The following is a 17,865-nucleotide window of genomic DNA, read 5'->3' on the forward strand; positions in this document are numbered from 1 at the left end:
AAAATTTCCTGTAGTCACGTTTCTGACTCGACGCGAAAAGAGTCGATCCATATTTCAGAATAATCGCGTGAATCGTGACGATACGCAACCATTAAATATTTTTTGCTGCGAAGCGCACGAATATTTAAAATGAACGTTTAAAAATGGCGAGATACCGATCTTTTCGAGAGAAATTGTATCTACCGGAGGATAGCGCAGCAATTATGTTAATTGTAGGATGCAGCTATCGTTTAGCGGGTCACGAACCTGTTTTTCGAGATAACGAGGTGTTCGCGGCGCTCCACCGCACAACCCGTGGTCAATTGAAAATTTAACGATGACTGACAATAAAAACAGCAGTTGCAGAGACCGAGCCACTCCCAACCAGGGCTCGGTAATCGCGGTAATGGGACACGAACGCGCGTTGGGCGTTTCTCTCTAGGAATTACATATTATGCGCGCTGCGTAACCCAACCTCGGTGTAAGAGGGTTGTTCCACCGACAGAAACGGGATGAACGTGCCACTGCTTTCGAACGACATCGATAATTTTACTGGCTCTCCGTTAGCGACCGTAACGGTACCGAGCTCGACCACTGTCTCTCGATATAATATGCTAATGGCATTTCGAAATGGCGACGGAACATTCGAACGCTGTACCTGCACGAAGAAACGCGTTGCGCGTTATTTTCGACTCGGATGATTAATAGGAGGGCGAAGTCTTTCTTCTCGGAAACGATGATTCCGTCGCGCGAATCGACCGACACCTCGATGAAAGATTTATTCCGAAAACCTTTGTCGCGGCTGGAAAGAGACGCGAAATGTGTGTTGTAGTCGTAGTCGGCGAGACTCAAAGGGAATAGGTATGAAAGTCAGATCCATTATTCGAATGGAATCCATCGCAGCTGCGATTTTTGTGGGGCTTCGCTGGATTTTCCATGAACATTCTCGTCCTTTGACCACAAACTTGCATCTACGGAATTCTATGTCATTTTCATGATGCTAGGTTTTAAAATTCTGGGCCATATCTTGCTGAAGATTCAAGCAAGAAAGAAGCATCAAAGAAAAATATTAACGAAGGTAGAGATTTTTTTATTAATCCTACTGTCATAAGAGACGTTTAGCGGTAGTATTTGTAACATCGTTAAAAGTTGGAATTTTCTGCTAAACGGATAAAATATTCGCATGTTAAAGAGTTAGACGACTATCGCCGACTAAGTGCGGTGAAATTTTGCATTTATTAAATTTATTTTTTTCCCGAAAACATCGCGAGATCTCGTTTACCCGATTTTTTCGACTTCGACTCGCGTAATACCCCGAACGACTTTACGGGAAGGGTGGTAAAAATACGGAGGCGAAAGTTGCCTCGGTAAATCAGAAAGTTCGCCGACGCCTGTAACTCGGCAGAAAAGTTAAGGACGCTCAAAAGCCAGCGAGCGACTTTTGCAAAATATCCGTCGGCCCGTCATAGCGACGTGCAAAAGTTGGCAAGTTTTTTTCGCGGGTTACAACCCCGGGTCAGTTTCTTCGCGAGTACAGATGTATTCGGACAGAGGATATTGACTGAACGAAAGCAACGAAAGTGTCTTGTGTTCGTAAGTATATAGAAATTAAGGAATGTTCGTAACAGTTGGAATTGGTGTGTGTTTCAGGTTTCTGCCACCAGGACGCGGTGCACATTACGGCAATCCTGGGGGAGAGCGTTGTCTTCAACTGTCACGTAGAGTTCCCCGGTGAGCACCCAGTGCCCTACGTTCTCCAATGGGAGAAGAAGGTAGGCGACACGGTACGATATCGGACGACACTCTCTGCTCTCTATATCCGTGAGTTAAATACGTGGGCCCCGTTCTCGATAACCACGACTCGTGACCCATTTTCAGATAAATCGCTTACCCGGCGTTTTCGACCAAATTTTCGATTGCTCTCTTTCGTTCGATTCGTTCGACTCGTACGCGAAAAACATTATTGCTTCTTCAGTTACGGAACATAGGAGAGAGTAATTTAAATAATAAATTAAATCGCGATCGCTCAATGGTATTTGAACACCGTTCATTTTTAATTGAATCGCTGCGACGAAGTCGCGGACCACTCCGCGCGTTTAATTAGATCGAGTCTTGTAATTTGCCAATTACCGTGCGTTGCTGCTCGAAAATTTTCCACCGAAAAAATTTCGGTCGACTCCGATTTATGCCCTCCGCGATATATTTTTCAAAACAAAAAGCGATCCGAATTCATAACTTTTTTCGATTCGACGAAACGTATAAAAAAATTTCAACTACATTCGCGAAATTACACCGGGGCGATGGAAAATTTCCAACGAACTAAACGGGATTAAAATAATGGAACGCGTATTTCATAAAGACGCTAGAGTAAATACTATCGAGCGAAAGCGTACATGCTTCGTGTTTGGGAATTGAACTCGCGTTTCCACGGTTTCTTTTTAATTTTCCCTGTTCGAACGTTGCGTAATCGGTAACTGGGGCGTGAAACCGGGCGACATCCGGGGGTGGTGGCGACAGAAAGAGTCCTCTCGTACGGATGAATGGTGTTCTCGTGTGAGCTACGCGATCGAATCTTCCCTCGGCACCCCCGCAGATCCATTGCTCTTTTTATCGTTTCCTGTGCCAGCGACAGATGCGGTCACCGGCCGTCCTGAGTGTCGATGTATCGCTTTACGAGCACCTCTCTCGCGACCAGTCTCAATTTCCCGAATCGTCGACCTCCAACGAACGTATCTAAAAGCTACTCTCGATCGCTCTTCAAAAATCTTTGTAGAGACCACCTCGTAATAATCTCGCTTGTCGCGTCGAGATGCCCTCGTATCGCTTTCGAGTTGAAAAACGACCCCGTTTAACGGCCTACGTGGACGCGATTCGTTTTCGAACGTATACAAACTGCTTCGTTATATTAACAATTCCGTTAAATATATTTACGGTAATTTTATTCCTGTAGAATGCACGTATATTGGTGCTGTAGAACCGCTCGTACATATGCATTACATATTTATACCGCGTTAACGATCAGCAGCCAAATTAAAAGTCAACAACCAGAAATTATAACTCCGTAAACAGTAATACCAGTTAATATGCATTACGCTCGAAGCGCAAGTATACCGAATAATATAGAACAAAATTGGATTGTTCAGCGGACTTGCCGTCACCTGACCGCGAACTGTCGGTATCTTTACTATGATCGCTAAATCCCGCTATAACTTCGAACCTTCGAAAGCGTCGAAAAGAAAGTGGAAGTTTGGAGATTGCTGTAAAGCAGCGTTTTCTGTCTTTCGATTTTCTAACGCTCAGGATCGTTGCCCCAAATCGTGTCCAGTGCCCGGGTAGCGTCAGTTGAGCGATCCCGATAAAGCGGTAACCTGCATATACCCTCTATACTTTTCTCTCGAAAGCGATAAGCGACGAAGGCGTCCAGGTGTGCGCGACCCGCATTTCTCATTGTACCTTTTTTGGAATCTACGGCGAGGATTTATGGTGGTCGACATAGAATCGAAACGGAGCGCGCTAGGCGATACTCGATACTTTTTCGGTGGAAAGGGAGGGTTTATGTGGGTTCGTTTATGCGGCGAAAGCGGTGAAAAATGCGATCAATACGGCGGCATACACTGATAACGGGTCACGAGAAGAGTAAAAAAAACAACAGAGTGTTGGAGGAGGTTGGAGCGGGGCCCCGTGAGCACATATTACGTTGTTCAAGCATTGCAATGATTGTCGATTAACGATACTTTGAATTGGCTTACTTTGTTTAATTTTTGTTGGATCATTTGTCCGCTTCTACGTGCTTACGTATATATTTTCATTCTCGTTTTGGTTGGAATCGGCGGCGAACGGGACACGCCTCTCGTTCCCAGCCCGGGTAGCTTACAGTAATTAATATTATCGTTATTACTATTCGTTGATTATTCGTACCCACGATATCATTTTGACGTACTTGTATCTAATCCGGACTGGAGAGGGCAGAGCACGTTTTCTATGTCGATCAACGAAGTCATCCGATCACACGTTCTCTCAGGCAGCGACGATTCATCGATTCGTCTCTCGAATCGTTTCTTTCATTCACGCTCGCATCACGCGCGATCATTATCTCGATATCTCGATCTTATCATTCGCGACGCAGCAACGATTCGTCCAAGTACGAGCGACGTTTTCTCTCTTTCGATCCTTTGCATCGCGTTTCTCTCGATCGAAATCGAGCGGGTCACGAAGCAAAGGGTTTCGTACTCGGTGTTTACTCGACTTCGATTCTTAGAAATTCTCTTCGATCGACGAGAACGACCAGTGGGTTTTAAACGCGACGATCGATCGTGCCAGACTCGGTTAATTTTTCATTAATCGAGTCTTCGCGATCATTATCGACGAACCGTCGCGTCGCTCTTTTTCCTCGAAGAGTTCGTTGCACCGTGTTGCGCGAGAAAAAAAGAAGCCGTTGCTCGTTTCACGTTCATTTTATTCGCGATCTTTCGAACCAACGACATCGAATTTTTTTCTTCTCTGCGCTGCTACGACGATCTATCAAATCTGTAAGAAACATTTCCGAATGTCTATCAAAATCTGCCTCTAAGAAACGTCTTCGCAAACGCGAAGGCTGACGATCGACGAACTTGATTTCATTTTCCTTTACTCTGCTCCAAGTATCAAGTTTCGAAGCACAGTGTAATCACGGTCAAATTATTACTGTGTTTCGCGTTCCTTTTATCGACACATGTTTAGAATTGGCTGGCAGTGTCTGCACTCTGCGGAATCGTTTTATAAGCGGCATGAAGCTCGTCGATCGTCGGACAACAGGGGGTAGTGCACTTTTTCCCTTTTTCCCTGTCGGTGGCGGGAAATCAGGAAAACCGCGTCTCTGTCTCTCTAACCTCTGGTGCTTGTTTGCATGAAACTGGCGGATTCGCTCGCAGGGATCCACGACAGCGGCCATAACTCTTAGAAGAGGATCGCGAGAGAAATAAAGAAAGAGAATGGTTTTTAATCGAGGCAGGCAAGAGAAGGCCGATCCCAGCCAGCAATCCCGGCACTCGCACGCGAGCATGACCGTCGCGTATCTAACATGCCACAAGACGAATGGTCTCTCATATCGTCGGTGTAGCATTAAAAAATTATAGCTGTGCCTGCGATGCATTATCTTGTTGTCGTTATGAGGCAGTCGCACCCCTGCATGCCCCTCGTAGTTTCCGCGAGACTAATCTCCGTGTCACGTGCGAACGTATGGTCCGACGCTCGTTACCGTTTAATAGGACGCGTGTTCCGGGAAATACGGAAAAACCAACCGTCCCTGTAATAACTGTTAAAAATATATTACACCCTGGCTTGATTGTAACGTCAGAAGCATACTCTGACGCGTTGGCCCGGCAACTTTGTTTGCCGGACGCAGAGTCGTTACGTGTTTTTTAGAACTCCGACCTAAATATTGGGAAATGGATACGACATCGAAGTCGCAACAAGATTTTCGATAAGTTCGAAACGAGATAAAATCGATCACGAAGGGAAGATCGCGCGTCTATCCCGTAACGGAGCAATTTGGAAAATTTGCCAACGACGAAAATTTTTGGGGCGTAAACGCGAAGCGAGTCCAGCGATGCCGGATTTCGAGACGATTACCGACCAACGGGAACGCATTAACCGTGAATTCAATATTGACTCGACAAACCTGCGTATCTATCGTCGTGTAATTAATTAATCGATCAATCGATTCCGCGGGACAATACGATGATTGCCGCAATGACAATCGTATCCGCTTCCGCGCGCGTTCGTCAGCCCTTTCTAACGATCGGCGGCTACGAGCGCGCTCGCGATCAACCGACTTCCTCTGCGAGCGCGCTTCCGTTCCCGGATCAAAGCTGTATAAATTGATTGCAAGTATCGCTGTTTGATTATCGTTAACGTGGCGCGCTTTGCTTTATCCTGCCACCGAGCCTTTTAACGTTCGAACGAGTTCCTGGATCGGGATTTGTTCTTCGATAAGAGAACGAAGACGCGTGTCGACTACTCACCGTAACTCGATCACGAGTAGTCTTGCGCTACTCGGTTCTTAACAGCCGACTGCCATCCTTTGCAGAGTTTGCTCCGTTAATCGCCACGTTCGATCGAATAAGTGTTCCCGATGAGATGTATTCGTGGAGTGATCCTTAAAAGCCATCGAAACCGAGGTATTAACCGATCGAAGCGACGTAGCGAGCAAACAATCGCGACGCTATCAGGATGAAAAGGTAGAACGCGGGCGGACGTAGAAGGGGTTGATCCGTTGCCGAGCGATTTTTCCGCCGCAAAACGGATTTGAAAAGAGAGCCGGAGAGGAGATCTCGGGCGAGTAGGCGCGGTGGAACGATGCGCCACGGCCATTTCCATTTCCAGGCGATTCGCGTGGCGGAGCTCGAGGGAAAGAGAAGAGAGCCGCAGACCTGTTTTCTTTTTTTATGCGCGCATAAATCACGCGGGGGTGCCCCGGGGCTTCGGAACCGCTTTTCCCTCGTCCCTCGATTCGCTCCCCGTGCCACACTGCGGCTGACAACTAATTTCTCTTCCCGTCCGACTTTTTTTTCACTGCCCGTTGCGATCACTTTTCACGCGCCTCTTCCAACGTTTTCCGCTTCACGCAGCTACACGCGTGTCCCGTTTCTTCTCGTCCCGTCTCGTCGATGCACAGTTTCGCTGCAGTTTTGTGATCGTTATCCGAGATAAACGATCTCGGTGAAGAGCTTCTAAACGCTCCCAGCTGTTAACGACTTTTCGAAGACGACAGCGACGTTTTTGCGATTCGATCGACGTTGTCTTTGCATTATTTGTTAGCTTCGATACTTCGCACCTGTCATCGCGTTAATATTTCAACACGAACGAACAAAATTTAATGACGATCCGGTCCGATGATTTACCATATTTTCCCGAGATAAAATTCTGTTTCGATTTCGTCGGGATTTCCCGTTCTACAAGCAGGTTAATGTATCGTTTCCATGTCCTTTTTTCCCCGTAAAAGTCCGAGAATATCGTAACGAGCAAACGCGGAAAAATATTTGTCGAGCAAAGTGGACACTCGTACCGAAAAGTTGAAGCAGCTGGGACGAGTCGTTCGCAAATGATCGAACGAAAATACCCTGTTACCATAAACTCTGGTTCGAGTTATCCGAGCAGAGCTTCGTTCTCGCGTAAAAGCCACAGAGGAATAATTTCGAGCTTTAGAACTCGGGTACAGTCTCGATGCGGCGTTTCGGTAGTCCATCGTGTTTTTTTGCTGTCTTCTCTTTGCACAACCACAGGGCATGCATGTACCAGCAGAGACGAAACATGGAGGTGCATTTTATTTGCTCTTCGGTGCTGCTCCGGGTACTGCGTGAGCATGATGAATGAAAGAGGAAACAGGCCTGCATTAGGCTCTCGCAAACAAATGTTCGAGTTCGCGAAACATTGGTATCTACACGAAATTTTGTTGGAACGCACCCGGACACATCTCTGTTTCAGCAAATATTCCTTCTTCCTTTATACTGCGTATACCGTCAAACGGTTATCGCAGTCGCTTCGTTAAATCCCTCAGATGCTCCTCGTACGATGCAAAATCGCACGACGGTTTCGAATTTCTCCGAATTTACGTTTCGCTTTCTTGCTCCGAAAATCATTTTCTTAGCCGTGTCTCCCTCGGGAATAAAGGCGGGGGCGAGAATAAAAACGCGTTATCGTATTAAACGATATCGAAGAAAATCCCATTTTGCTAACCGGGAGGGCCACGGTAGTTCCATTCCCAAGTGGAAAGGGGAGGAAACTCGAGGAGGAACGCTCGTAAATTCACGGTCGACGAGCAAACAATTAAGGCGAGCACGAAAAAACGATCGTGCGGAGGAAGAAAAAAAAGAAAGGAACGTTCGTTTGTCCACGGGACGAAATATTTAGCGATAGGCTAAAAAATAAATGTTCGCGGAGAAACGTGCTAATGCCGGACGACGGGTGTAGCGGAGCGAGGGTAACGAGGCAGGTTTTCCTCGATGTTTCTATGCTCCCCTGTTTTCGAAACGGGTCGAGGAACGGGCAAGGGGTAGCTCGCGACTCGTACAGAAACGAGCAGACCAATTGACGGACCGTGAAAAAGAGGGTGGACGTTGTTATAGCGAGGGTGACGAGAGCGGTTACAGGGAATGCGTACAGAAATTTAACCCCCTACGCTCCGAACGTTCTATAGTTGCGAAGTTCGATACGTTTTCGTCGCTCCTTGCAGAGAAATCAAGTGATACGAACTTTCGTGTTTCGACCGATCGACGGGTTCGATACATGCGCGACGAAATCTCGTATCTGGCGATCGAACACGAGGACGGTAAAACTGCGAGTAGAAGATTTGTGCGAAGTAGTATAATTTCGAACGGGACGGTCGTATACTTTTGGACGACAGTGTACATGCATTCGGACAAGAAAAAGAGGAATAGAGTCTTCTTGCAATTCAATTTCTCCGGTGCGGCGCGGCGTTTCCACTTGGGAAGACATTCGCTGCCACGAGAAACCTGACTCCTGGTCCCTTCTCCTTCTTTTTCTCATCCCTGTGTACTTCGTCAGCCTTTCGTGAAACCACCCCTCTTCGAAGTGTACGCAAAAGTTGGCCGCAACCTGGCAGGTTTCCCATCCGAATATTTTTCTCGTCTCGCTCGACAACGTCCTCTCTGCTCGATCCCATCTTCGCGTCGGAATAAAAAAAGTCAGAATCACTCGGACTTTGCGGCGTCCCTCTTTTTCCTTCTTTTATTTCGCTGTCTCGCCACGAGGTTAATTATTTTCCCTGGCGACGTAAACAAGAAGGAAACGCAAATCCGCTATTTTCCTTGGATAGCGGAGGCACGTTGTTTCGAGTGCGAGTTAGTAATTAGGTTTTTTTTCTTCCCTTTCTCAAAGGTACGACGGGGCAATTTTATTTCACGAGGTCTCGCGCGTTTTTAAAACCCCGTATTACGCTTCTGACGTGTACAAAAAAAAGATGGAAAAGAGAGAAAAGCGGTTTGCCGCGTTGCGTTTACAATTTGTACGGCAAAGAAGCAATTTTCCGCTCCAAATGTACCGCAGCTTGCGCGACACCAACAGTCCCAGGATAATTCGCAATTAATAGGACGGTTCCTTGGAAAAGCGGGCCTCGATGCAGAAAAGAAAGTCGGTTCTAGTTAATATGCAGATCGTTTCGAGTTCGATCTTCGCGAATGTAAATTCGACGGCAGCTGACGTCGGACGCGAGCAGAGGAAATCTTGTTACGAGAGTTTAAGGTGGAATTAATTTTCGAACGGCGAATCCACACTGGAACGACATCGTAAAGTTCCTGGCTGAAAAGTCATCGAAAGTTGTGTAATGTCTAGAAGAATCTTTCGCGTAGTTTCTCGTCGTACAATCAACATTTTCATCGAAATCCCGACGATCCCGAAGAAAACGTTCATCGCGATATCGGATGGCGCTAGAACACCGATGTACGGTGTCGTAATTTCCCTTTCAACCAATCGAACATTTTTATCGCGTGCAAGTGTCGTCGTTAAAATTGTGTTCCTACAGTTTCTGTAACGAGTTGTGTTTTGTATTCGAAACGAAATTAGCGTCGAAGGATCCACGTAATCTTTCGCGCGAGGAAAAAACGATCACCGCGAACACAAATTATATCGATGCACACGCCCTCGACGAAAGTTGCGGGCCGAGTTTGCGGTCGTCGATGCGGCGCTTTGAGAAACGCTGCTCTCGCGTTATCGATTGAACGTTAGCCGGTTAACCCGTAGTTGGCTTAAAAATAGGACAACGTAGAACCACCCCCGCGTGGCAGGTCGGCTTTACATTACATAAACCAGCAGCCGGCTCGGCGCGGCGCGGCGGACCGGTTCTTGCAACGAACAGAGATGTGTGTTTGGCGTCCAACATCGGTAGCCCGAATCCGTTCCTCGTCTCTTCCTTCCGCGGCTCGTATGACGTACGCTCCCCGAACAGCGCCAGTTTCACCTAACCGGATATCCCTGGAACTCGATAGTCGAATGGCTGTGTCGTAACCCCTTGTTTCCGGTTAACCCTGCTCGATATCCTTTCTTCGTTCTACGCCGACTTGGCGTAAGCTTTTCGAAGCTACTTCGGTAACTTTTTATACCGACAGCTCGATATCTTATGGCTTTCGTCATTATCGAACTATCGTCGATTCTTGTACCAATCAAAACTTGTAGGTTCTTGTACCAATATTTGTCGATAGCTGGGAATCGGTGGAAAATACGATCTGTCAGCAGAAGAAATCGAACCCTTGTCATCTGCGTCTCCATCTCCTCGATTCCGTTCGGTTCAAAGGTACGAAGGACCTAAGTATCTTCTCGGATACATTTGAAACGTACAACATCTCCTCTGAAATGAAATTCCTACTTATCACTGTCGTACCTCTAGAACCTTGATTCTAGAAGCAAAAGACTCCCTGCTTCCGCTGTTTAGTCGAAGACGAAAAGAATAAAGTATGTTAGAGGGCCTTAGTCGAAACGTTCGGATTCTTTACGTTACGAGGACTAAACGAAGACTTGCCTGTTTTCCGCGACCCGAAGTCGTTCGGCAGGATGCGGGGGCGCGTTACTATACGAGGTTAGGAGGTCTACATGCATAATGCAGAGCGCACGGATGCCAGGCTGAACTACTCAACTGTGTCAGGGTTAACCTCCCACCCTCTTCTCGACGCTCGATTCCACGTGCGGATTCCAAGCGCTCCCTGCCCGCGCTCCGCTCCTTACGCCCCGCCGCGTCGTCCGTTTCTATTTCCTCGGTAGCTCGCAGGTTCAGGGCTTCGCGGCTCGTTATATTCGCTAATTGGCAGCTCGGTCTTCCCTTTTCTGGCATTGTTGTTATTAATACCACCCTCGAGAATGAGCCACCTAACGAGATAATTAGCGGAACTCGAGCCGTGAACCTCTTTCCATCCACGACTTTGGTTCGAGATCGGAATTCAGGTCTCGAGAATTGTTTCGAACGATAACTCTTGCTTCAGCTTTTCTACACAAAGCAAACAATTAACCGAGTGTAGTCGGACGAACAAGTAGCTTCAAGAAGCGTTTCTTTTATCTCATTTTTATTTATTTATTTGTTTTAACGGAACAGGCCCTTTAAGCTAGAGCATTACGACGACGACAACAAATGTCGATTTATTCGCAAGGAAATACCGCTGTGTTTTATTTGCCAATTTCAATGAAACCCGTCAACTTCGTAAAGCGACGGAAGACAGGAATATCTCGCGCGCGCTCAATTGTCCTTTAAGGATCCGGAAACTACCCACAAAGTCGAATGTCCGTTCGTGTCTTCACCGTTAAAACGCGACAAAGTTAATACGTTGATCGTTCCGTTATTTCGTTATTCGAGCATATCAAGTCCTCGAGCAAGTTCGAGCAAGCGAAAGAAGAAAGGAAGAATATGTCTGGAAGCGCGAATAGCGACGCTTTTCATTCGTTTTCTGAAAACACGAGTTCGAGCAAAGGAACCACTTGCTCGTAAACGAAAGATCGTTTCGTGGTTTTCGACGTCGGATTTCAACAATCCACGACGCGGCATCCAACGGAACCTTATTACGGAGCTTTCAAAAAGCTGGCGCGAAATCGAGCTTGATACACAAGCAGAATGCGTGAGGACCCTTGACGGGTATTCCGGTCGCTCGCGTTCGCGGCCTTATTCTCTCTCGACTGAAACGTCAGAAAGGAATTCACCGGCTGAACGCAAACACTCACGGCACGTTTACCCTGTCAGGACAATTTTCTCGCCTCCGCCACCGACGCCGGAAATACCGTAGATCGCGTACCCGCCCGGATATATAATGAGTCGTGCTCGTTTCTCCGCGAAACACTCTCCCGGGCTCGCTTTTTCGCCTGGAAACATTTCGCGAGACACGTATTTACGTGTTCGAATCCGAAAGTCCCGCTCAGCATCCGAACAGAACGCTCGAGGAGAAGATTATCCGAGTGTTTGTTTGCAAACGACTATTACAGTTTAGAGGAAATTTCGCTTCTTCTCGCCTTCCATCAGGAAAATTGTAAGGCGAGTCACTTTTCACCGGTGGAAGAGATTACGCGAGTTAGTGGGCGTAAGTAGAAGTTGTCCGCAATTATTCAGACACAAGACTTTGTCGCATTATTGTCACGAGCTTGTTCTGAACTACGCGATGGAACTTTGCTTTTGTTTCTTTTGCGAAACATCTCTGCTACTGAACACATTCTGAACGAGTGACACGTAGTATCGGTCAATGGATGATCGGACATCCATCGACGCGTTATCACTACGTTATTAAAATTTTTATGCTGTAAAGAGCAATAGCATCTCGTTATCCTGAGTAACCCGTAATAAAATATACTGAAGTCGCGTTTGTAGTTTCTTCGGAAGCACCGGAGTTGACTACTCTAAATCCTAACTGCAAGGAAATCGAACGAGAAAGTCGAGTCTCGAGTCGTTGTCGTACCATAACACTGATCTGCCTTGTATCACAGACCCATTCGGAGATAGTGCTCTTAGAGCGTTAGTTCTGTCGGGGTGTTGGAGTTAATTGTCCCCCGTGAAAGCGATATCCTCGCGATAAGTTTCCGTGGAACTTCATCGTTGTAGTTGCCGCGTAAACCGGCAAAGTTTACCGAAATTCCGGCATTTCTGTTTCTCGAAACCGTTAACAGGAACGATGTCAAGCATCGCATTATTGACTGTGTATCTAACTCTAATCCTTTGATCGTTAACGATTCACCCGTGTCGCTTAGTACGCGCTGTTGCTTAGATGTTCCACGGATAAAAGGCGTTGCTCGCGTCCGAATAAATCGTTAAAAAACTTTTCTGTTAACGCTTCCCTTGGTCCAAAGTTCAAGGGGAAGCTCTCTAGAGGAAAGCGAGTCCACCTTAAACATCGACCCTCGTCCAGGTCGCAAAAGAAACGTGGCAGAGGGGCTGTTCGGTTCGGCAATAAATTATCAAAATTTCCGCAACACGTTCCGCATGCGGCTTCCGATTCTTTGTCGAGTTGTTTCTCTTTATCTTCCACGGACAGCGTCGTTTTTATTCAGCACAAATTATCGAGATCCGTTCTTTTCGTTCGACAAATCTTTTTAAATCTGTAGTTGTCTATGCGATTTATTCGTTAAGGAAGGTGTATTAATATCTGAGTGGAGCAGCTCGATAACAAGTAACTGATACGATAAACATGAACCGCTCTTTCTAGAAAATGCATTTCTTGCAAAGTCTACTTGTCGCTCGAGAACGAAGAAATATCGAACGTCGTCGAGTATCATTATTCAGATCCGACCGTAAATAATCTCGGTTACCTCTCAACAAAGGTGAATTAGCGTGATCCAAGCAAATACCACAATGTCCCCAAGCACTTGCGTTAGTCCGTAATGGAACGCCGATGGATAGAGAGATTAATCTTCCAGATACATATCCGGGATCGTTAAATCGGCTGTGGCACGGGACGAAACAAAAGGACCGAGAGAAATAAAGCAAAGACACCTGACCTAGATGAGCGGTGGCCGCGTAGGTGTAAGCGCGGAGCGTTCGCGCGAAACCGCCCCGACTTATTCCGCTCAGTCTCCTAGCTACCGACAGAATCCGTATATCCCAGTAGAAAGTAGCGCCGTTTTTTTCCCACCCGTTCCAACCTTTCCCGACCCTTTTTCGTCCCTCCGCTTTCGCGGATCGAAAAACTGCTCGAGAAAATAAACAGCCTGCCCACTCCCTTTTGCAAGTGCCATTCAGACCCGTAATTTATTCCAGTTTCGTGCGTTCCTCTTCGCTCCTTTGCCTCTTTCTATTTCTTTGCCTCTTACTTCCTCCAATCTATTAATTCGAGCTATCCGCTGAAATGTATTCGTTGTATTAATTATCGAATTGCGGTAACCGGATCAGTCGTGACCCGGCTCAACGATATTCAAATTATCGAACGGAAAATTTTCGTGTACCGGTAAAATAATATTGAAAGAAACGGTACGTAGTGGATGTAGAGTTTGACTTTACACTACGTTTTGTTTCAATCGCGGTAACCAAATCCTCGATACGTCGCAAGTGAAGAGGAGGTGGTCGTACGCGTCACGATACGAGTCTACCGAAAATTTTGTGTAAATCCCTGGAGAGTGAAACCTCTTGTCCAAATCGCGAGTAAGACCCGACGTCTGTAACAGGTCCAAATAACGGTACATTTGAAAATATCGCTTGTATAGTGACATAATTCAGAAGAAACGCGTTTAAGCGTCGAGAGCTCGGCCTGGTTCTCATTGTTCGAAGGAACGAGCGAGGGGCCGGTAGCTCGAGATGAGGCGCGATGAACTCGTTGGCATTTAATTCTCTTTTTTTTGCCACGGTGGTAGCACGACGCCACCGAACGAGTCGTAGGAAAAGGAATTTTTAGACTGGAAAAAAGAGAACCAATTGTTTTCTCTGGTTCGAGACGCATCGGGACGCGGGAACGCGTGTTCGCTCATTGTTTGGCCGGGTACGATGTGTATACAGAAGGATAGAGAGCAAGCGGGCGACAACTTGCCACGGAATCGCAATATCGAACGAGCCTCGTGTCGCTCGAGGGAGAATAATATTGAAATCACTGTGGTTTGCGCTTGCAAGTACCACGACGACGACGACGACGACGACGATTCTGCTGCGACGTCGACGACGATGACGACGACGACGCCGTTCGTCGTCGCAAGTAGGCCAGCTCGAAATAGAAACCGTCAACTGGGGCAGTCAATGGCCACCGTACGATCGTCACGGCACGTTTGCGAGTTTTCTTGCTCCTTCGAATTCCCCTTTTTCTTTCTTGTTTTTTTCGATCTTTCGCTTCTGCTTTTCGTTCACCATCGAATATCGTTAACGAATCCGCTGCCGAGCACGCGACGCGTTTTTCAGCCCGGCAGCGAATGCGTTAATAAACGGAAAAGGAAGACAAATCGCATGATAATGCAAGATCGTAAAGGCTATGGGTGTGTGGGATACTCGTACGTCGAGTTTCAGTGCGGTAGCTAACGTGTTATACTCGGCGCGAAACGAGCGCCAGTAGAATAGCCCCGTTTCGTGCCAGACACGAGTAGTCTACCGTTTCTACGAACGATTTCTTACCTCTCGACACGTATATCGCTCGCTTTCGATAAGCATCGCTCGAATCAAGCGACCGAGCTATAAATCGGGGTCAAAATGATCGTCTAGAAACTGCTTTTACTATTCTACGTCTTTTACACATTTTACTTATTCCATAAACGGCTACGACGAACAACTTTAATACAACAAAGCGTAATCAAAGATAAGATAAAAACTGACGACTCTTAAGCACTTACCGAATTAGAGTTTTCAAATACGTGTAATTGAATCGTAGCTTTTGTATACATGATCGAAACTAATCGGAACATCGATCAAACAATCGTTCCTTATCTATTCACCGTGGAAGTATCGATCCATTGTTTGCATGCCTCTAACACCCATTTCTCCTGCTACGAACTTTACTGTACCGTACAGCAACGATCATCGATTCTCGATAAGGAAGTTGTTTCGCTCTTTTGAAAAACTACAATCGACTAATTAAACGCGATTCTCGTTGACCACCGATGCGCGACGAAACATTTTTCGTGTCGTTATTTATGAAAAATAACTCCTGTATTTCTTGGTAAAAAATTAGCGTTAAATTTTCTAGAATGCGTTAAAAGGTCAATGCGCAAAGAGTGCTCCGAGATCGATGATCGGTTTTGCGTTGCACGCGTTTCACGCAGTTTCGTCAAACATTCGAGTCCTGTCTCGTTTTCCAGCACCGTCTTTTCTCTATTCACGCATGCTTCTGTCTGGGGATTACTTTTTCATCGGTGTGCACAAGCGAGCCCCTTTGTTTGCCCGTAGAGGGTTGCATGGAAAATGACAGTTGTCGTGACGTCCTCGAGCAGGGCGAACGTAACGAGCATAAAAATTTCAGAGGATTCCTCTTCCGCCGCGTCGAATTAGAGAAAAGAAGGACACCGTGTCCTCGTTACGTTCAGCCGTTCGCGCGCAGAAGAAGCTTGCCAACTCGACGACAAATCGCGGCCTTAGATCGTTTCCGCTCTTCACACACGCTGCATCCTCTATCTCGTCATTTGTCATTTCATCAGTCGTCATCTGGTGCGAGCATGAACTATCCGTTATCGTTTGTCCCGTCACGAACTCGCATCTCCATTGCTTTCTTCGAGGCATCTACATCTTCCTTTTTCTCGACCAGATCTGCTCGACTCGAACGCTTCTTGTTACGATTTTATCGTTCGACTGTGCACAACATTTCGAACGATTTTAGCGTGACATGAATTTTTTTCTTCGTAATTACAGTAGATTACCGTATACACATTGACACTTCTGAGGCATTAGAGATCTAAGAATATTGGTTGAGCAGATGTTGGTCGAATCTGTCGCGGAACCTGTCTCGAATAAAAGAGTCTCGCACCAGCATGTACGCGTTCATGACGATCCTTCGTTTATGTTGCGTGTTGGTGTTGGTGCAAGGGGCAGGAGATACCGATATACATATGGTACGAGTCGTACCCGACCCACAGTGGCGAGGGTTACGAAGGTCGAGTCTCGAGGGTGAGCCCGAATTCGCCGTACGGAGTGGCGAGTCTCAACCTAACCGACATCCGTGAAAGCGATCAAGGATGGTACGAGTGCAAGGTCGTCTTCCTCAACAGGTCGCCAAATAGTCACAAAAACGGTACCTGGTTCCACCTGGATGTTCATGGTGAGTATCTCTTATTGTCATCGGGTCTATAATCCTTTCGTCGAGCGAACCCTTTCACGGTACATTTGCTGACTCTCCCAGCGAAAGACGAGCAAATTTGCGGAAATTTGCAAATTAGGCTTATCGAACTATCGTCGTGCTCGGACGCGTTCGTGGTCAGCATCTCCGTTAATTCGATCAGAAGAAAATGATTCACCGAAATCCAGGCATCCGTGTTTCCGCGTTCAGAATATTCTGCACGATTGATCGGCTCAATCGCTCGATTCCTGATCCGTCGGCTGACGTCGAAACTTCATCGAACGCTATATTACATTTACGTCGAGGAAGTTACCGTTCAAGTTGGAACGGTTCGCAAAGAAATTTCCACTTTGGAAGACTTTTAGCGACCAGGAATGCGATTACGACGTCGCGAGATCGATTAAAAAGGACTTAACTACGGGTAATAGAGGCACGCTCTCTCTCGCGAACGCAATTTAAGTGGAAACTTTCTTCTATCCGACTGAGCTTCGTAAAAGTTACATCGATTCCATCTCGAAGCAGCCTCATTAATATTACCTCGTGTTTTAAGGACATTTTACGACCGAGCCTGTAGCGACGTGCTTTTTTACGACGATCGTTTTTTCGTCGAGGCTTCGCGAGTTTTTACATCGTCGAACGAAACGAGAAAATTCGATAAACCTGACGGATACAAGAGGAATACGACGAGGTTTCCACGCTAGATTTCCGCTAAGCTTCCGCTGTACTATATTAGAGCGAGACGAGTATATACCGTTGTATAATTTGCAAATCGAATCGACACGACTCGAATTCGAGTAACTGGACCGAAGGGAATTTTACGTCGGCGTTGACGACGAGAACGGGTCATTGAACCGAGCGATAGAAACGAAGAAGAGAAAAAAGGGAAAACTTATTGCCGCGTTTTGTTCGGTCATAAAACGACAACGAACAGCCACGGGGAGAGAAGCATTTAGATGGCTTAGGGTGTATCTTCCTCTTCTTTTTTTATTCTTCCTCGTCCACAGCGAGCCCACGGGGCCACACTCGACCACGTCATTCTCGTCGACGACGACAAGAATGACAGTAACGTCGACGCAACGATTGCGACGACTAAGGATTTGCCAGCGGCGTCAAAGAGAGAACCCACTCGGCTAGCGAAAGCGCTTCCAGTCTCTTTGTACTTTTGAAGTCGTCTCTGTCC

General features: G+C 46.7%; 1 protein-coding gene across 29 annotated transcripts in view; it reads left to right on the forward strand.

Annotated features, from left to right (window-relative positions):
* The window catches only part of LOC100878007 (protein turtle), a 136,890-nt gene that overhangs the window by 91,418 nt on the left and 27,607 nt on the right, over positions 1-17,865 (forward strand). For 24 of the 29 annotated variants that reach the window (XR_013038725.1, XR_013038723.1, XR_013038722.1 and 21 more), the window contains 2 exons: positions 1,630-1,763; positions 16,436-16,667. The exons of 1 other annotated variant lie outside the window; for it this stretch is intronic. Coding sequence is in view for 24 of the 28 variants with exons in the window: in XM_076533488.1 (XP_076389603.1) it covers positions 1,630-1,763; positions 16,436-16,667 (366 nt within the window). In the remaining 4 variants the exon portion in view is untranslated. Of the gene's footprint in view, positions 1-1,629; positions 1,801-16,435; positions 16,668-17,865 lie in introns of all 29 variants that reach the window. 4 more of the 29 variants (XM_076533493.1, XM_012292077.2, XM_076533495.1 and 1 more) reach the window with 4 other exon arrangements.

The sequence above is a fragment of the Megachile rotundata genome, chromosome 7 (assembly GCF_050947335.1).
Source record: "Megachile rotundata isolate GNS110a chromosome 7, iyMegRotu1, whole genome shotgun sequence".
NCBI classification, from domain to species: domain Eukaryota; kingdom Metazoa; phylum Arthropoda; class Insecta; order Hymenoptera; family Megachilidae; genus Megachile; species Megachile rotundata.